This window comes from Diabrotica undecimpunctata, chromosome 10 (genome assembly GCF_040954645.1).
Source record: "Diabrotica undecimpunctata isolate CICGRU chromosome 10, icDiaUnde3, whole genome shotgun sequence".
In the NCBI taxonomy this organism is placed as follows: Eukaryota; Metazoa; Arthropoda; class Insecta; order Coleoptera; family Chrysomelidae; genus Diabrotica; species Diabrotica undecimpunctata.
Genome location: NC_092812.1, coordinates 39,834,022 through 39,856,342, shown reverse-complemented (window position 1 = coordinate 39,856,342; position 22,321 = coordinate 39,834,022). Strand labels below are relative to the sequence as shown.

Below are 22,321 nucleotides of genomic sequence, written 5' to 3'. Positions count from 1 at the left end.
TATAGCATCAGCAACCGCTATATTTTATGTAATTTATGATGTCAGTTCATACAGCAGGTCCAGAGAAAGAAGTAGTATTTGGCGCATGAAAATTTCTGTAAATCATGTTTACTAATATTTTAACACAAAATAGAAGACGTGACTTAAAGGTAAGTTGGTGGTTTCAACCTTTAAATTTTTTTAAATTTCCTTATTTTGCAATTTTTTAATTTGGTATTAAATAAAATAAATAACTGGATAATTTCCTCTGGTCTAAAATTTTGCTAGAAGTTTTCTAAATTGAATTTTGGTAATTTCAGAAATAAATACTTAAGGCGAGTTACATAATAGACTAATTAGCCATTATATATATATATATATATATATATATATATATATATATACAGTGTAGGTAAAAGTTTATGGTCGGTATGTACCTTACGTGAGATGGAGTGAGAAACACCTATTTAAAAAGAGAGAGGTATGTTAGGTCCGCCCATTATATCGTCGAAATAGCATTAGTAGAACTAAGAACACCGAACAACGTTGTTCGGTGCTAAGAAAAGAGAAGTTCAACGTTGCCAAACTTATTGGTTTTATTTGACCTGTTGTCTTTTTAGCATTTTAACAACGTTCTAAGATAATCAAATTTGGGCGAATTGATTTAAATGGCAGCTTACTGTTTTTTATTTTAAATTTGCCACAATTTTCCTTTACAATAAGTTTCATTTAACATTTTGATTTCCACTTTGGAAATCGTTTTATATAAATAAAATTTATTAATGTTTCGTATTTTAAGTACGATTTCCGAATTGGAAATCTAAACATCAAAATAAGCTTATTTTAAAGTCACATTGTGCCTTCTCGTAATAAAAATAATAAATTGCAATATCAAACCACAATAAAAAAACCTTACAAAATTATTTGGCAACGTCGAGCTCTTAAAGTAAGGACACTGAACTACGAACTGTGTTCGTAGTTCTGTGACGAGAGTTCTCTGTAGTAACGAGAAAAACAGTAGAGGTGAGTCATTGACGTTTTTATCGTTAATGAAACTGAACTTCTTTTCGTAAACAAGTAACAAGTTAAAAAACTAATTAAAATATTTAAGCGAGTACATAAACAAACATGCTTTCTTGAATCAAAGAAAAATATACTGAAATACTTTCAACGGCTTTTCAAATTTGCTGTAGTTGATTTATAACTAAGTTTTTCTTTGCAAAATTTGCATACAGCCTTCTCATTGTTAATGTCTTTCTCAAAGTAGTGCCATAAAATACTAACATCTTTACGCGCAGACATGTTAAACACACGATTAGTTAATAAAGTAAATTTATTACTCACAGAATAAATTCACATTTAGACAAAATTCACGTTAGACAAAACACCAACTCCAAATAAAAATTTAGTTTGCTGAATAATATAAAACCTGAATCGGGGGTTCACATGTGTTAATATTTCAAATTAAAAATAATCGATCATTGCAAAATTCAGAAAGTGGAGCATAAAAGCTGCATCTTCTACAAATGTGCATTTTTTGAAAATACAATTATTACGCTTATACTAGGTAAATGATTTTAACTAAGAAAAATACTTCTTAATTGAATATGTACAATAAATAAATCCAAAATAAAGTTTTGTATGAATTTTATTTTTTCTGTAAAATTTAATATAACTTATATATCAATTCTGTACTGATAATTAAAAAGTTGTTAAGGCAAAAATATCAATTTGTTTTTTTTTTAACAAACAAATTAACGTACTAAAAGTATTTTAGTGCGTTAAAAAACCGATAAAAATCGATTGAATTTGAGAGTTAATTTCAAAATAGAGATGAAAAGCAGTTGATTTCTATTACTTTTTATCGTTTTTTAAGGTTAATAAAACACTTCATCACTCAAAATCTATATTTTGACTCAAGACTTTTTTACTTCTCAATACAGAATTATACTTTTGAAATTTCTATTAACTTTGTCTTAAGTTGCTGACTTTTTTTGTTTCCTGTTGAGGAATTTCTTTGAATGTGAATATCTATTAACCTCCAACACCACGATATTTTCGCTGCGCGTAAAAACTCTGCAGTTGCGGCTAGAATGACTGTATAACCCTTAGATTTCTTTCTATGCATCTGAGGTCTCTGAAACTTCTGGTTGTATTGTAGTAAATTCAACTCGCCAGGACATATCAAATTTGTGGTAGGAAAGGGTAAAAAGTTGCAATAAAACAGAATAATAAAAATTTATTGTAATTAATATACACGTATACCTCTTCGATTTCTCTTTCTGTGCATCTGAGGTCTCTGAAACTTCTGGTTGTACAGTACTACATGCAATTCGCCGGGATATATCACATTTGTGGCAGGGAGGGGTAAAAAATTGTAATAAAACACAATAATAATAATAGAAATTTATTGTAATTAATACTAATAATGTTTATTTAGGAAGCTTAGATTATAATATAGATTTACAAAAAATAAGCATACTTAACACTAAATAAACATGAAAAATCACTGAAATAGAGCTACCCTAAAAGTAGCACCCCTTGTGTGTGATACTTAAAAAATATATGTACAAAAAAGCAAATATTTAACAAATGTATTAATATAAACAGTTACATATGCGCACTTACAAAAATGCATTCATTTTAATATAGCATGTGACATAAATATGTCAATAAATTCAAGAAATATTGTAGTTGGTAAACAAAGTATATTTCGATATTTTTTATTTATTAATATTATCAATTAATCTGCTCTTCGCAGAATTGTGTTATTTTGTTTCCAATCCATTGTTTAGTTTTATACTGATATCTATGTTTTTTATAACTCTTAATTTGTTTTAAATTCTCCGGTAGACAATTGTATCATTTGGGCCCTATGTAGCCAACATATTTCTGGAGTATGGATTTATTACATTTAGATAAAATTGCATTATTCCTTATATAACTAGTTTGATGCGCATGATTGCTAATGTGTAATAGTATCCTTTTTTTATTTCATGTATGTGTATAAGGGCTTTGTAAGAGGACAATTTACGTACAGTTAAAAATTTATTCTCATTGTATAACAGTTCGCTGTAATATCTTAATTTTTTTCATAAAAATCTAATTAACCACTTCTGAATGTTTATAGAATGCAAGTAAATATTCCTTATTCCGCCCCATTCTAAAAGAACATCATAAGCATGGATAAACATAACCCGGATGGGAATAGAATAGAAATTTATGCTTTATTGTCATTGAAAATTTTACAATTTTATGGACGAAGCTTACAAAGATTCACAGGAAAAAGACACTAACAAATTGCATAATCAACCGTAGGAACTAATAAGTTTAAGCTACTTTGGGTAATGATGACCCACGGGTAAAGAACCATGGAACTGTACATTAAGATATTGTAATTTCTTAGCTATTAATTAAGAAACTCTTCTACTGAATAAAATGGTCTTTCAGATAGATAGGCTTTTGTCATTTTACGAAACTTCGGGAACGATGTTGCAGATTTATGTCGTAAAGGGAGATCGTTGTAGTTTTTTTGCAGAATATAATATAGACTTGTTTACTTACTGTGAACGGCATCGGTAAATAAACATCAAAGGTTGAATTTTCGTTTAGTAGTCATGATAAAGTCTTGCTGGAAAGACATGTAGGTATTTACGAACTAAGCAAACAGTTTCTAAAATATATAAAGACATATATAAAATATATTATAACATATATATATATATATATATATATATATATATATATATATATATATATATATATATATATATATATGGAAATGAATCACATGGATGTTTAAAAGAAACTTCTTTCATGACCCTAAGGTACGAGTGAGATATTTCACCTTTAGTAAATATTTCTTCAAATGAAGAACAAAACATTATTTCTAATTTATAAATATATTGTACGAAGTTCTCACTTGGAGTTCTCAGTCCCCCATAATCACATTTATCAATATTGTATGCTTTAAAATGTGTCAATAACAAACTACTATCTAGTTCTTCTATTTCCTTTGAATATTTAATACATATATGACAAACATGAATATTGAGAGCCTTTTTAATTAAATAACCACATACATATTGAAAAGCATTTTGGGTTGTTAGTTTTTCTGTTCTGTAATCACAATCTGGAAGCGAAATAGCCTTCACTGGAGAGTATTGTTCACTACAAGTTTCTTTTACATTTAAATCCATTAAACGTTTATCTAAATCATCTATGCAATTCATTTTGTTAGAATGCATAAAATTTTGACAAAATAGTTTTTTAAATGCCCTCTGAAATTGTATGGGAGTTGGATTGATGGAATTTCCACCTTGTTGTCTTATACTACCAAAATAATTTTCCACGCAGTCTTGGTTAAGTCTTCTTGTTTTTAAGTATTTAAAATCATGAGACTTTAAGTTATCCCAAAGCTTTTTAACACCATTCATTGTTACAATCCAACACTTTTTTGATCGCGAACGACATGTTATATCTTTTCCTGTTTTATCTAATATTTTCAGTTTATGTACCAAATCTATCATAGAATCTAGGTAATTGATCTGATCTGAAAATCAGTTCCCTCAAATACATTTTTAAATTTGTTAGGATTATTCTTATCAGTAGAATTTAAAATATCAAACAAATTAATAAATTTTTCAATAATTTCTATTGTTCCCAATGCATCTGATGGAAGAATACCAAGAGAAATATATGTATACATAGAACTTGCAACAGTGTTACTTAAAATTGAGATGCTAGTTTTACTCGCATTTTTTCAAAAGATGTAGGATATATATATGGGAGTGTGTTAGTTTTGGTGCACACTTATAGAACTGCTTTTTATCTTCATGATAAAAAGTTTCTATAAATGACCAAGATGTTTTTTTGTCATCAAAATAAAAAACATTATTAAGTTATTTCTAGTGGCTTTAATTAAATGACATGGATCAAATATATAAATCATTTTTTGTCCATTGACATCAAATTCTGAGTTAGTTGGAGAAATCCCCAGTAATTTACTCAATTTTAGAAAATTCGATCCCATATCAGTAACAAGACAATTCACATATAAACCTGATTGAAATAGTTTAGAAATACATTCTTTTATAATAGGAAGGTGATTTGCTTCAAAGGTAGTGTTTACAGAGAAATATGCTAGTTGTTGTTTGCAATTTGAATATAAGCCTCGAACCATTATCACAAGTACATTTTGTCCAATTATTGATTCCTTTTTCCCATTTCCTATATCATATAGACCAACAATCTCATCACGACCTGTATCAAAAAATAAATTACTTTTAATAGACATTTCATCAATACAAATACTACAGTGCTTGTCCTGATCTAACATTGTGTTCACTTTTAACTTTAGGGCATCAAATATTTGGTCATTATTCAAACCAGGTTTACAGACCAAATTTTCAGTAATTTTTTGAAGACTTCGTTTTGAGGGCAAATACAATATTCTTTCCATAAAAGCATAGGCTCTTGGGCCCAAAAATATAGTGTTAATGCAAATTGTTTATATTCATCAGAATACCTTCTACTTTTTGGACATTTAGTTTTTAAAATTGCTTGAGCTTTCACTATTTGTGCTAGGGATTTGTTTAAAAATTTGTTACACATTTGAAAAAATTTTTTTAAAGATTTATTGTCTTCCTTCTGTTTGGAAGACGCATATGCTTTCTTTGCACTTGCACGCAAATTTTTTATTTTTAATCTTAGTTTCTTTTTTCTGGGTGTACCTCCCGACAACTTGGAGGGGGTTTGTGTTGCAGCTGTGAAAGGTTCTGGAGTATGAGGCCTAGGTGGGCTAGACACTTCCTGCCTATTAACATCTGAAATATAAAAATATATTTAATAACCAAATAACATATAAACGTTCAAAGTAGATATGTTAATGCTTATTAGTGATTAGTTGAATGCATAATACAGTTGTAGGAGCAATAAATAAAATTACCTGTTAGCAGAAACTCTTCCATCAAAGTATCAGGTATAGTATTATGTTTATCAGTTGGACTATTAATTACTTCCTGTACATTATAGATTTCAGTTTACTTTACTATGAAGTAAACAAATAGCTCAACAACTAGACACTGAATTGAAGATACCTCGTATAGTTTCTCGTGAAACCTGTCATCAAAACTATTCTGCTAACTCTTGCGAAAAATCTTTCCGAAGATCTATTTATTTACCCCTTTTAGACAATATCTTAACTGATTTAGAACGACTTTCACCGAAAGTTATGAATCTATTTATTCTTCGAGTTGTTTTACCTAAAACTGATGACACACCAGAAGATAAAGTTGCTTTAAAAAAAATTGTTGACACCTTCCAGGTTCCAGGATATTATTGGACCAACTACTTACTGCATATTCTACAGTAAAACAAGAGTTTTCACTGTGGATTCAAAAGTGGAAAGGAGTCGTGCAAAATAATGGAAAACTTCCTGATTATATTTTAGAAGTATTAGAAAACTGCTATATTCATATGTATCCAAATATCAGAATATCTCTGCAAATATTAATTACACTGCGTCAGTGCAGCAACAGCAGAGCGTTCTATGCTTAAGCGTCTAAAGACTTGGCTTAGAAATAGAACTTCTGCGGATAGGTTAACTGGTTTAGCACTCATCAATGTGCATCCTGAAATTTCTCTAGATGTTGATGCAATCATAGAAAGATTGGCTAAATCGGATAGGCGAAAAGAATACATTTTTATAAAATTATATAATATTTTCTTATCTTATTCTTATAGTATTTTTAATCACTGAACTTTTATTTACCACTCGTTGTCGGCTGTTGCTGACAATTCGTGAGAAAAATTTCAATATCGAGTAAAAAAATATTTTTCTCACTTATAGCCTAATATGCCTAATTATAGAAATAACTATTCCTTAATTATATATGTTTTTTGTTGAATAAATTAATTTAAATAAAATGCTGTTTACACTTATTCTTAAGGTTTCTTCTTCATTACGGAAGGGTGGCTATAACTACAACAAATTGCTCTCTATCTTGAGCTGTTCTTAGTATCGAATGTGTGTCCATGCCTGTCCAGTCTCTTACATTCTTCAGCCAGGAGAATTTTTTTCCTTCCTAGACCTCTTTTTCCTTCTACTTTCCCTTCCATTACGAGTCGTAGAAAGTTATATTTTTCTTCTCTGTAAATATGTCCTAGATAACTCGTTTTTCTGTTGTTTACAAAATTTAGGAGTTCTCTCTCAGTCCTTATTCTTCTCAGCACCTCGTTATTGGTCACGTGCTCTGTACACGAAATCTTCAGCATTCTTCGAAAAACACACATTTCAAAGGCTTCTATACGCCTCATACTTGTAATTGCGAGAGTCCATGTTTCCACTCCGTATAGCAATAAGGAATAAATGAATGTTTTTACAATTTGATATCGGATATCTAACGATAAGATAGAGTTTATTAGGAATGTTAAATATATTCATTAATGTTTACACTTACATTGAGTTATTGCATTTAAATTACTTAACTTCGGTTTATACTTATTTATCCTGGGTTTGTTTTTGATTTTGTAACCATAGGATAGGTGGGTTTAAATTAATTGTCTGCAAAATACCTAGTTTAAACTGACAGTCCTTCATTTTTCAGTATTTAAATTTTAATAATTTTTCTCTGGTTTAATGGTCTTGTACACTTGATTTTACTGTCAGAGAGTATGTAGGTTTAAATAATTTTTTTTTGTTTAAGTTTAAGACCCCTTAATGTTGAACCCTTCTTTGCACCCGTAGGGTATTTGGGTTTTAATAACTTCTCATTGGTTTAATATATCGCTTAAAATAATTATTGAGAAATGGTTCCCTTACATGAGGCATAAATCATATCAATTGTAAAGGTGCAAAAATCTAAATCCTGTATCAGTACCTCTCTTCACTTCAGCAGCGAACCGAATGGAGAACAGCAGCTGACAACGTGAAAATTGGATCATTGGTTATTATTCAAGAGGATGGTCTTCCTCCTACTAAATGGGAATTGGGTAGAATATTGCAACTACATGCTGGGACAGATAATGTTGTGCGGGTTGTGACTGTGCGTACTTCTAAAGGTGAATTCAAAAGGCCTTGTGTAAAGTTAGCCGTCCTGCCAATGGATGAACAATAATGGTTATGGTTTACAAGAAGCGTTGTTTGAAAGGCATCACTTAAGCCTTTCAAGGGGGGCGGCATGTTCAGCAGTCAACAGTGCAAGAGCCGTCCCTGCACGGACCACAGGGCGCATGCATCGAACACTAGCGACAACGACACCACGCGTAGCTGTCAAGCAAAAAGAAGACATTCTTTTTTGGTTTTGGTAATTTTAAGTTTTTATAAAATTATTATAATAAAAGTGTTAAAGTCAGAATAAATATTTTTTATACAAGGAATACAGTCCACAATACTTCTGAAGGCTCAGAAATAAAAACTTTATTCACCACATGTTCTACACTTGGACAGAGAAGCAGGCAGGAAAAGACTGTGTGGAAATATCATCGGCTCTCTTCAACTATTTGAAAGAAGCTAAGTTTTAGGGCTGTTCTGTACTATGGTTGTTTAGCGATGGTTGTGTTTCTTAAAATAAAAATAATATTGTTCTAAGAATACTGATTAATTTTTGGAAACACACAAAATATCAATCCAAAGGATTTTATTGTATTTCGCTGTACGCGGACATAGTTTTTTATTCGCCGACCGTGTTTTTAGAAGAGCAAAAAAGCAGTTGCGAAAAAACCCATAATTTTAATATAACAGGAATACCATGACATCTACAGTGGTATAGGCAAGGTAAGAGCACTAGGAGAAGATTGACCCCTTCTTGATACTAAGAAGCTAAGTGAATAGTATAAAGAATAATAGTATAATAGAAAAGTATAAAGGAAAAGAGTCTTTTATATCTTTGAGAAAGAAAGGGAAAAATAATCTTAAACAAACGAGACGGGAAGAACTCAATCTTCCTCATGTGTTAACCAAAGAAAAGACAAATATGTTCACAAACTTTTGAAAAAATGTTTTTCTGACCCCCGCCTTGGTTGGTACAAGAGTTTTATTTTTGATTTACCCACTACAGCAGCTGCTGGTGAGGAGCAGAAAGTAATGAATGACTGTCTCGACGATGAGCGCTATGACTTCCATATTTAAAAAAAAACTGTTTGTTTGTTGCATTAACTACCTATTATGACAATGTTTGTCACTGAGGTAAGGACCATATTATTATTTTATAAAAATAGAAGTCCATTCAGAAAACCATTGTTCCTTTACTTTATTGCTTTGCTTTTTTACTTTATTTACATGTAAATTAATGACTTATTTCCACTGAGTTCGTGCAAAAGGTCTTATTGCCGAAACAAAATCAATTTTTTAAACTATTTTTTATCTACCCTAACTAAAATAAGTATTTTAATCTCAAGTTGCTATCAGTTACTATCAACAAGTCCTCGTAGACACTTTGTCTTAGGATTAGCAACCTCCAGTGGAGTCTAACGTTGCCATGTTATCAATTCCGGTTGTAACTTAAACATCATAACATATAAGATCAAATAATGTAACTTAAATTCAAATTAAGAACATTTAACGGGTTTTTACCTAAGTATTTAGTGGCTCAAAACATGTACAAATAGATACACTGATAATGGAATATTAATTCCGAAAACGTTCGGTGATGTAGCCCTATAGGGTGTTTTAATTATATACCTTTTAATAAAGGATTTTTTAAAATTTTTTGTGATACATGGTATATAGCCGGCTACAGGAACTGAGTTTCCTTGTGGATATTTTAATCTCATGTTTGGAACCAATACTATTGCATAACGTTGATTAGAACTTATTATTCTTTTTCAGAGCAGAGCTACAAGTTTTTAGCACTCCCTGAAAAATTACTCATTTGTGACTTACGACTCGTTTGCATTTTACCTCCTCATCAAGTGGTTTTCGTATTGTTGCAGTCAAATATTTAAACATAAAGTACTTACAGATTTGCTTTAAGTCCCTTTTAATTTCATTGCGTTTGGACATCTTTCTTTTTGATCTTCTTTTCTTTTTCTGTTCAATTGTTTTATGTAGTTCAATAAGTTTCTGTATCGTTAAAAGCTTTTTTGCAGTCCAGGAAACCAGCATAAGATAAAAAAAAAAAAACAAAATACTATCTATTGCATTTATTGAAGCACATAACAGTTTACTGAAAATGTATAAACTTACCCAAAGTATAAATGCTTAATATAATACTATTTTTATGGGAACTACACTTTTAGTGTACCTATACTTATGTTGTAAATGGCACTTAGTTTGGTATAGCGTAGAGCCAGATTATAAAATGTTAAATTATTAATGTAAGATAGTAAAATGATGACTTTAGTTGCTATAGCACAAATTTGGATCTGCACAACCGCAGGAAAGTATATTTTAAAATTTTGTTCTTAATCAAGCAACTTACTCATAGCAAAGTTTATTTACATCAAAATGGGTTTAAGACATGGTTGTATGTATTTACACCTCAGTATTTAGTATAAGTATATATTATTTCCTTTTAAGTCTGCTGCACGTTATCAATGATATTTCTGTCGACATACAAAGAGATACAAAGATACTAGTTTTATGTTCCCACTTCTCATAGAGAGAGATCAAAATTATATTTTACGTCCTGCATTGCCAATATAAATATACGAACAAGTTTTACAAAAAAATAGTAATCAAGATAGATAGATACACCTGGTAACTCCGATTAGAATTTTTGAAAATATTTGAATATTTCATATAATTGAATAAAAGGGGGCCAGCTTATACCTCCCTTTTTAAGAAAAAGTCTATATAAAAAGTTTCGATCAAATTAGGACATATGATATTAGAAATATCTGCAATTAGAACAACTGTAGAAGGAACATCATCTCAGAAACATTTCAAGTACAAAAAGATTGTAACAGGGAGTATTTTCAATTTATTATTGCATGCAAAATAAATGCATCAGGATACAAAGAACGATCTACCATAAAATAAGTTGAGCTACAGCATTGACTAAATCAACGGTATAGCTCTGACAACAAGAACGAGAAACGGCTTATTGAAAATATTCAAACTAATTGATTAGTATTTAAAGATACTTTAAACACTAAACATGCAAAGATAGAGCTAGCCGAAGCAGAGAAGTGAAATAATGCAAATATATAGGTGCAACTGGTCAATTAACCGACCTGGGTGACAAATTTCAAGATATTAGGAAAATACTTGAAATGGGAAGATGAACGGTTATTGCTTTCCAGAATGTCTTTAAAGCCAATAATATCCCAAGGGTTGTAAAATTAGAGAATCATGAATGTCTAGGACTGGAATTGAAGTACGATATCGAAATTACACAGTTGTATGGAAAGCTAGACAACTGTTTAAAAAATTATAAAGTAACAGATTACCTAATTTGAAGAATGGCTGTTATGGAAAGAAAAATTTAACGACGGTAGAAAATTATGGGTCCTTGAGGTGCAAAAAATTACTAATTACTCTAGCTAATTATGCATTGTTTTTCCAAATATTTTTTGTTATTTAACAGCATCGGAAACACCATTCTTTGATGATAAGAAAGTTGAAAGATTAATTATTTTAAACATTTACAGTTTGATACGATTTGTACTATACATTCAAAATATTGACTCCATGCAGTACGCAGATCCGTTTCAATAATCAAGAAAAATAAATGCGAATGGAATAATTTTGTGACGCTGCAAGAGAATTTGTACAAAAAAAGATATTAAATAATATCGATTGCACCAAACCCCCAGAAAAACTTAATTCAGTATTTTATACTTAATTTGTGGAGACTAGTTACTAAATGTATTTTTTCAACAAATTTCGATTTCATCAAATTTTAAAACATAACATTTGCAAAACACAAATTTGGAATGCATGTTTGTCCAGTCCAATGTGTAATTAATTTAAAGCATTTTCCATAGCTCCCAACGCTGACGTCATACAACTCAAGTTGCCATATGTATAAAATGAAACATGCATTTTACGATTGATTAAATTAAATACACACTAAATATTTGTAAAAAACTAATTTGTACTTTGAAACATTTTAAAATTTATAGATTAAATCTTTTTTCACTATTATGACAGTGTGTAGAAATTGGTTTTTCCTGTGGCAATAGTACCTTAAAGTTATGTTCTGTGCGCCATGTCAAATCTGAAGAGTCGTTAAGATTTTATAATAACAAATCTAGGTTTAAAAGAACGAAATTAAGCAGCACTACTGTATAGGTATCTACAATCATCTGAGTAGGACAGGAGTTGTAGCACGGATGATATTTTATCACAAGATGTGGAAGTTTGTATCAATTAAATATTACGAACGATAATTTTATACCGCAAAAACAGACAAGTTTTTTGGTAATTTTACAATTAGTGCTTATCATAAATCCTCTTAAATAAATAAATATTATTGACTATTGGAAATATTTGACCAGTAACCCCCGTAACTTCAGTACTTGATGCATTCCTCGGCAGATGACATCAGTGTCGGGTCCTTCAGGAAAATGGTATATAAATATAAATGAAAAAATATAGTAAATAAATCGAATATAAGAAATAAATAAAAAGTTGATAATATATTAAACCTTAGAAACCTCCTTTATCTTTTTGATTAAAAAGTATATATTAGTAAATAAAACTAAATAAAACGCAATTTGAGTAGATCTTTCACCTTTCTATCGACGTCAACATGTTTTTTTACTTTGATATTTTTTAGAAGGTCAGAGCAAATTCTTTCAATTTATATGCTATAAAAGATCATGCACTTATAAAGAAAGAAAAACTACACAATAGTGTAGATAAACTGAAATGGTAACCTGATTTCTTTAGTAAGGTGACGACAAATGGTGAAATCTAAACATGTGTAAAATTAATCAACATATTACTGTCTGGCGCTGTCCATATTGGGTAAATAATCAAGGGCCATCAAACAAGCGAATACTGTCATTACCATCTTAGGTTTAACTTCTGTAATGTCTTCAGGTAGAGCATATACTCTTGCTCCAGCTTTACGGGACATGGAGATGGCGTATTTAGCATTAGCCAGTTTTTCCTACAAATAAAATAATTTTTAAATTAAATGTTTAATTTATTTAAATATTTAGTTACTAAAATAATTGATAATCAAAATATTTTTTTAAATCAGATAAAGATAAAAATTGGAAATAAAAAAAATAAATTTTCAACTTTCAACAGAATCTCTTAAAATAGAATAAAAAACAGATGTCTAACCGACTCTATGCGGTCTTGATTAAACATTGTTACGAACATGCATTCGGCGTGGTCTGTGTAACGGTTGCATCTCGAAAGCGACTAGAAGTTTCCGGCGATGTCTCGAGCGCGAGAGAGATCGACCCGTCAAATAGGCGAATTAGAGGTGGGATACTTCAGGATGTTCTAGTACATAATTACTTTTATATATAAACATACCTTCTATGACATAAGTTTAGTTGCTAAGATATTTTCGTGCTATAAACTTATAAATAAATATATGTATATAAATTCGAACCGCTCGTTTTATTTAAAAACACTACAGTTGGTGTCAGGTGTGGGGTTAATTAATTTACTTAAAAAATAAATTCAGCAGTGACTCTTGAACTTTTGAAAAGTATTGTTCGTCGGGAACATCCGCGTAGTTCGGTAGTGATCTTTGTACGAAAGAACATTTAAAAAGGTACGTGTGTGCCTGACCAAAGATGCTGCTGGTAGAACTTTCAGTAAAACAGTTACGTGAGCAACTAGAAGAACGCAATGAAGACTGCAGCGGGTCCAAGAAGATACTCCAAGAACGACTGAAGACTGTTCTTAGCAAGAATGGAGACGAACCAGAGACATTCCAGTTTCAATCAGCAAAGAACCCGTTTTAACTAAAATAATTGATGGAAAATTCGAGAATGTTTCCAAAAGATTCGATGAAACGTCGCAAATGATTGAAGAAACTTCTAGAAAAAATGATGATAAATTAGAGAACGTTTCCAAAAGATTCGATGAAACATTCGAAAATGTATCTAGAAGATTCGACGAGACTTCACAAATAATTAAAGAAATATGTATTCAGAACAATGAGAAATTTGAAGAAGTCTCAAGAACATTCGATAAGATACAGAAAAATGTAAACGACAAGATAGAAGACGTAGAAGAGAAGATCAAACAAATAGAGACCATGATAACACGAAAGTGCTACCACCAGTTAATACAGTAGCCTTAGATCCGGTAGTAAAAGAAGAATCATCTAGAGACGAAACGACATATCATATGCGATTCAAATTGCCACCATTTGATGGAAAGTCTTCTTGGTCCATATGACAATTTAAAGCTATTACGACAGCCAATCATTGGACAGAACAAGAAAAAGCTGTTTCCTTGACTGCTGCTTTACGAGGTGATGCTGCGGATATCCTAAAATCGATTCCTAAGGATCAAGGAAAATGTTACCAGACCTTGTTCACTCGACTAGACAAACGTTACGGAGATGCCCATCTACAACAAGTCTACAAGGCCAACTAAGCAGTAGAATTCAACGAGCAAGTGAAATTTTGCAAGAGTTTGAAGCAGATGTTGCTCGTATAGTGCGGTTAACTTATCCAGAGGCACCAGACAACATTTTGGAAGAAATTGCTGTAGATATCTTCGTCAATGGGTTAAAAGACAATGAACTACAGAAAGCTTTACGACTAGCAAGACCGAAAGTTTTAGATGAAGCGCTCGCCATTGCCTTGGAGCACGAAACAGCTAGTCAAGCTTCACGGAGCTATCGAGTATGAACCTTTGAAGAGAGCAACGAACGAAACGATAAACGTCTGGAGGAAATCGTTCGGAAAGTTGTTCGTAACATGATGCCGAAGAGACGCGAAACCAGATGTTGGAATGGTGGCGACGTAGGTCACATTCGTCGTAAATTGCAAGAAAATAATACAACAGTTAGAAAGCTAGAATAGATCGAACACTGGGCTGGAAAAAGTCATTCAAATGCAGAGGCTCGGTCAAGACGGCGATGCAGTGCAAATTGTAATCACTGTCTTAGATTAGAAGAACGACTTTGCCCCGTGAGACGAACGGGGCTAGGCAAATTTGGGCTATCCAGTAAGCGCAGAATGTAACAACCTGTTGGTTGTTTATATATTTTGCTAAACCAACAGGTTTAGCAATGGGATCTCCATTATCACCTTTTTTAGCTGATATTTTTTTGGACAGCTTAGAACAGAAATTTGTTAACAACAACAACAAAATAGTTTTTTGGTCAAGGTATGTTGATGATTGTATAGCTCTCATACAAGGAACCCAAGATGACGCTTTACAGATTGTGGATGATCTTAATAACCTCCATCCTATCTCTTTTACATTGGAACCAGAATCTGACAATAAGCTGAACTTCTTGGATATGACTATATCTAGTAATAAAGATTCTCTTGAGTACAATATTTACAGAAAACCCACCCAAACAGATCATGTTATACATGAGACATCTAACAATCCAACCCAACATAAAATGGCTGCTTTCAATAGTTATATTCACAGGTTACTTAAATTTCCACTTTAGAATGATAACTTTAATTTAGAACTTAATACTCTCAAGGCAAATTGCTTTTAATAATGGTTATGATCCCAATATTATACATAAGCTTCTAAATAGAGCTAAACTCAAAATTGCAGGAAAAATTTGGACTGTTAGTTTAAAAAGGGATAAGGGCTATGATGGTTTTTATTTGTCCTGTATGATTGTCCTTATTTGTTCTGTATGATGAGAGTGTGATATATGTGAATCAAGTTATCGATGTCAGATCGCTTATGGTAATTTTGTTGATTAGAAAGCATTTTGACATTGGTAAAATCGATACTGTGTTTAGTTGAGATGGTATGTTGTGCAAGGGCACAAGAGGGTTTGGAAAACCCAATATCGCTTTTATGGGACGTAAAAGAGCGGCTGCTCTGGCCATTTTTGGTACTTACAAATTTTTATTTAAATTTCTTACAAGAGGGTAAATAATAATAAGAAACTACTCAATCACCTAGGTAGATCTCAGCCATCCTAGTAAGCTGCTTTAAACTGCAGTGAAATATATCGCAGTAAGCACTTAAGGAATTATAATAGTTGCACATGAGAAATAGAGGAGAATTTAACATAAGATTAGTTCTAGCTTGTGTATTTCTAAACGTAATCGAATTTCTCACCGAATAAGATGGAACGTTAAAATTTATTTGTCGAAGAATATCAGGGCAGTCAATGAGATTATGTAGTAGCTTGTACAGGAATATTAGGAAGGCATTAATTCGTCTAGATTCTAATGATACTACGTCCAAACCGCTACACAACTCACTACTGTTGATGCCCCTCTTGGGATATATGCCGTTAATTTTGAAAGACAAAAATTTTAAAAATTTACGCTGCACCTGCTCTATAATTTGGATATGTACATCATAAAAAGGTGACCAAATGACAGAGGCATATTCCAGTTTACAGCGTACAAAAGTGCAATAAAGTAATTTAATTGCCTTAGTATTAGTGAGATTTCGACTATTTCTCATTATGAATCCATAAGATTTAAATGCTTCTTTAACCTTTAAATTAACATGTTCAACAAAGGTGAGTTTGTAATCAAATGTAACTCCAAGATCTTTAATTTTATTCAAACGTTCATTGCCGTCGATAATATAAGGATGGTATATATTAGATTGTTTCCTAGAATAACTAACTACTTTGCACTTATTGGCATTAAGATTCAAATTATTTGCATTACACCATTCATGTACACGATTCAGTTCACTCTGCAGAAAATGACAATCATTAAGGTCGCTTATCAATGAATAAATCTTTAAATCATCGGCATAACATAAACATGGTGCAGAAATTGATTCACACAGATCGTTAATAAATAACAAGAACAATAATGGACCTAGATTAGAACCTTGTGGAACCCCTGAAGAAGCTAGGTACTTTTCCGATTTGTAACCATTATAAGCAACAAACTGCGTTCTATTTGACAAGTAAGACCTCATAAAAGTCACGGCATCCTCAGAAAGACCAAAGAGATACAATTTAGAAAGTAATACGCCGTGGTGAATTCTGTCGAACGCCTTCGTAAAGTCAGTATATATGACGCCAACTTGACTTCTATTATCTAGGGCCGCTGAGATATATTGTGTGACCATTAATAAGTTTGTCACAGTGGACCGATTGGAGACAAAACCATGTTGATATTGAGACAGCTGATTACGAGTGCGTGAGTAAATACGATTATACAAAACTATTTCAAAGACTTTCGATAGATTGCAAATAATGGAAATTGGTCTGTAGTTTTCTACCTGACCCTTTTCACCAGTTTTGAATATTGGGCACACTTTTGACTCCTTCCAGAGACTCGGATATTCCTTGTTGAGAAGACATAAATTAAAAATTTTTAATAGTGTAAATCTTGTTATAACACTCGTTGCGTTACCAATTCATCAGTGCTTTAGATGTTGGTAGTTTTTTTGGCGAATACCTTACTATTAAAAAAATATACATACCTCTTCAGTCGTTCCCTGCTTAACCAAATCATAGTTGATAGCACCAGGTTTAATAGCATCGATGAGGTCAATTACAACTTTCCCATCAGATATGGAAGAATCTAGAAAATTACGAATGGAAGACTTCTTTCCAGCACCGCTTAGTTTATTGTTAACCCAATTTACAATTTCTTTTTCTACGATGGGACTACCAGAGTCTGCTAATTGGGAGAGAATTGACAATGTGTAAGCTCTCATCAATTGCCATATTAGAGCTAGAGTCAATGTAATGTTGCCTTCATTAATATCTTGTCCTCCAATACCGACAAGAGAGAATTTAATCTCTTTGCCAAGTTCGACGGCATAGTTGCAGTTTTCTAACTTCTCCATGAACTTCTTTCTCTCATTAGTGAACTTGCGATGTACTCTGTTCCATTTCACAGTTCCAGGTTTAATTATATCATACAATTGGAAGACGATTAATCCATCAGCAAGATCTGAATACAGCCAGTTGACGTGAGGTGATACTCCCATGGAATTTATCCAGTTCCTATAAGCTACAAAAATAATGCAATCAATACATGATTCTTAATTATTCTTATTCTTATATTATAAAGAGAATTAATTATATCTTGTAGTTAGAACGAGTACATTATTTAAAATAGCATCAAAATTAATTATTTTTATTGACCAAACATTTTTATTAACAAATCTTACAAAAGAATAGATATCAGTATTTAACAAAGAAGAAAATTGTACGTAGTGTATCATAATCAAAGAAGTCCTTATAATCCAATTTATTAACGTTGTAAAGTTAACTTGATTTAAGTTATTTGAATTAATTTTAGATCTAGACTCAAATCCTTAAGTACATAGAAATGTTAACTGTAGGATGCCCCTTCTCCACTTTACGTAAGGAGGTTAAGGTAATCTCGGTGAAGATCGGCGAGACAGAAGATCTCGTATTTGGTAATCTCGTTATTGGAGACATGTCAGATATTGTCTTCATTAACGAACTCTCTAGACGCATTTGATCTCACACGGTGGCTTTCCATTCTTGGAATTTCAAATTGAATAAAATCATTAAACAATTTCAAACACAAAATGTTAATATTACAACCTCCAGTAGGTATACATTAACATCAAAATTACTTACAAATAACATGATTCTCAGTATAGAGGGGGGAATATAACAGGCGTATTTAAACTTATGACTCTATTGTCGAAAAATCCCATAATAAAATTCAAATTTTGCAGCGTTGTATGAATTCGAGCCCCGTCTTGCTGAAAGTATCCTTCTATTAATCCATTAGCGCCTAGCGTGATCATATGATAACACACAACAAGTCTCAAGATTTTATTTTTTTGGCAACACTGTGATAATTTTAACCTTTTAATTAAAGTAATAAACAGTGCAAGGTGCATTATTGTTTTTAGAAGTATTTTTTTGTAGTGGTGAATTTGGTGGTTAGCAGGTTGAAAAATGACAAATCCGTACATCCGATTTGTGTAAATATTGCATTTATATAAAAAACTTTTTTTAAAATTTGGTTTGTGGTGTAATATGTTTTACACTTCGAAATAGTACTTTGGTATTTCATAATTACACATTTATTAGGGATGTGATCATATGAACACGCTAGGCGTGAATGTGGGCAGTGGGTAATATTTTTTTTGTCTGGTAATCTTATATCAACCTATTTTTATCGTTTTAGTGGTTATAAACCTATTTTTATTGTTTTAGTGGTATTACTTTGGAAGAAGCATTAGCTATGGTTGAAAACGAAGACGATCAAGATTTAGATGAAATATTTATAGAGCCTCCAGATCCAAATGTACTAATTTACGAGGACTCTGGTGATGAGGAAGAGGACTAGTTGATAACCTAACCGGTAGACAATTACGTGCAGGTGCAGAGGTTGTGATGAATTCAGATAATGAGAGTCAGGATCAGTTAGAATATGAAGGGGATTAACAGCAAATAAATGACTCGGTTCATGAAGTAGCTGAGACCATAGAGAATTCTATCAAACAATCTGCCAAAAAGCTTATCTAGAGACTGAATGGATACCAGGTGATATAGTACCACTCTTGTTCGATTTTCCTTCTCCTTTTTCTCAAAATACAAAGATTTAAGTCCATATGATATTTTTAGCTGGATTATACATAACAACGTTTTGCGACTTTTTTGCGAAGAAAGTAATAAGCATGCTGATTCAAATTTTTTTTCAGATTTCAATGTGATTCCTGAAGAGCTTTAAGTTTTCTTAGTCATACTAATTTTGTCTGGTTACAATACAGTACCTTCAAAGAGAAACAACTATTGCGACTTACAAGGGGATCTGCGCAATAAATTTGTTTACAATTCTATGAGAAGGGATCGTTTTATTGCAATTTCACGATATCTACACTTTGCAAATAATAATTTTTCGTCAATGGTGGATAAAGTGTGGAAACTAAGACCACTGGCAAATATATTACAAAATAAATTTGCAGAACTGTATGAGCCCGAATAACATATTAGTTTTGATGAGTCAATGATAGAAGATTTTGTTAAGCACGGTTGCAAGCAGTGTATTCGAAATAAACCTATTAGATTTGGATATAACGTATGGAGTCTAAATACTTCTGATGGCTATCTTATCAATTTTGACGTTTACCAAAGTAAAAACCCTCATAGCAATAATGACTACGAAAATAAATTTGGCAAGTGTGCTGTACCCTTGGTACAATTTTGACACTTTTCCAAATCAATTAACTTTACCTATGCATATTAATTTCAGAATTTATTTACTGGTATAGTGTTAAGAACTTAGAGACAGAGGATACCAAGGAACGGGAACTATCCGTGAAAATAGGATTCCACAATCCTGTAACATAAAAAGCAATAAACTAATGAAAAAGGAAAACGGCGGAGAATATGCTTATCAATTAGATCAAAAAAATGGAAAAACTGTCATAAAATGGATGGAAAATACAGTTGTGGCCGCTGCATGTAGTGCTTATGGTGTTCAACCAATTACATATATGTCCAGTGTTATTCCCGAGAACAGAAAAAAAATTCAGTCATGTGTCCATCACTATTTACTTACTACAACAAGCATATGGGCGGTACAGATAAAATGGAGCAAAATATTTCATATTATCGAATATTTATTCGTAGTAAAAAGTGGTGGTGACCAATATTTACATGGTTTTTGGATGCATCCATTCATAACGCGTGGGTGTTAAAAAGAAAATCTGGTTGTGATATGCCTCAACTGAATTTTAGAAGAAGCATCGTTCAGGTCATTTTACAGAAATATGGTGTTACTTTCAGGGGTGCTGGTGGTCCGCGTGGTTTCAAATCTGAACTAGATAGCAAAGTTTGGAGAGAGATAAGACTTGATGGAAGAAATCATTTGGTGGAGCCTTGTAACAGAAGACGGTGCTGTGGATTGGACTGCAAAAAAAACTATTCGAACACAATGTGGAAAGAGTAATGTCGGACTCTGTATCGATTGTTTCGGAACTTTTCATAAAATGTAATCAAAAATAAATATCTATCAGAAAGAGAATTTTTGCACCTCATATACGCCTAGCGTGATCATATAAGAACACGGGGTCCTATAAGGACCCCCTTTCAAAAAATAAAGAAATTTTTACAAAGTTTATATAAATATACATATAACTTTAAAATAAAAGAGATTTTATACAAATATTTAACAAAAAAATAATTTAGGCGCTAATAATTCATCATCCACCAATTGATTTATAAATGGAGTTAAAATTTCCCGATAGTATCTTTCAGCATTTAGAATCCTTCCTAAAAATATGGGTCCTACAAGACGGTGCTTGCTTATAGCAGCCACAACTCCCAAGTTTCTGTGGATATAAAGGCGTTCCACATCCTCATATTCTGAGAATTTGTGTACCCAGAAAGATGAAACCAACATTCGACAGTAAAAAAGGTTTTGCCTAATATATCATCATTATTATTGAGATTGTTCAGAAACCAATTACAGAAGGTTAGCCTTTGGGGATCGTCTTTTACGGTGATTTCACGGAAGACTTGTAAACGATACGAATGGGAATGTAAATCTTGCTTAAAAATACGCTGGCAAGTTTTATATGAAAGATCTACCTGTTAATGGAAATGCCGAATTGATGGATGTGGTTGATGTAAAATAACTGTTCTGACCAGTTCAATGTTTTGTTCAGTTCGCACTTTGGGCCTGCCTGCTCCCGCCTTATGAGTAACGCTTCCCATTGCTCTATAAACATCTACAATGCGACGAATAGTTCTGCAAAAGACGTCATAATGAACCGAAACATTGAGAAATTCTTCAACAAACTCTTATAAAGCTTATAAAGCATCTCGGTTGGAGTAAACCCATTCTGCATTAATTCTTTGGCCATTTCTAAAATACATTCGAGCATAGATCGCTTTTGTTCATCCGTGAAAACCATTTTTAATAATAATTTTGTTAACTAAAACTTGAAAAGTTAAAGTTGACGTAAACTGACAAGTATATCTGAACATAGTCAAAATTGACGTAGACTGACAATATTTCCGAATTAATGATAGACATGCGCTCAGTGGCGGCTCGTGGCTTTAGAGTCAAGGTCGGCAAGGTTTTTTTGTCTCTTTAGAATAGGTATGCCGTCTAATAAAAAGGCTCAATCATCATAGGAGATTTTGTTTTTTTTTTGTTTTTGTTTTTTTTCCTATAAATTTAGAACATAAACATGTTTATAAATTAACCCTAGTCTACGTTGTTTGGAAGTAGCGAAATGGATTATAACGTCATCGTAAAATTTATTAGAGTTTTTGGGAGATTTAAAAGTTTTTTTTCGATTGACATTTGAGAC

At 31.9% G+C, this 22,321-nt stretch overlaps 1 protein-coding gene and 1 pseudogene across 1 annotated transcript in view; both read right to left on the bottom strand.

Moving 5' to 3' along the window:
* Positions 1-10,107: 10,107 nt before the first annotated feature.
* Fim (plastin-2 fimbrin) overlaps positions 10,108-22,321 on the bottom strand; it is a 106,624-nt gene continuing 94,410 nt past the window's right edge. The window contains exons 4-5 of the mRNA XM_072546868.1: positions 17,492-18,027; positions 10,108-13,037 (exon numbers count right to left, since the gene is read on the bottom strand). Coding sequence (XP_072402969.1) covers positions 12,867-13,037; positions 17,492-18,027 — 707 coding nt within the window. The 3' untranslated portion in view covers positions 10,108-12,866. The remainder of the gene's footprint in view (positions 13,038-17,491; positions 18,028-22,321) is intronic.
* LOC140452211 (uncharacterized) lies at positions 18,641-21,919 on the bottom strand (annotated as a pseudogene).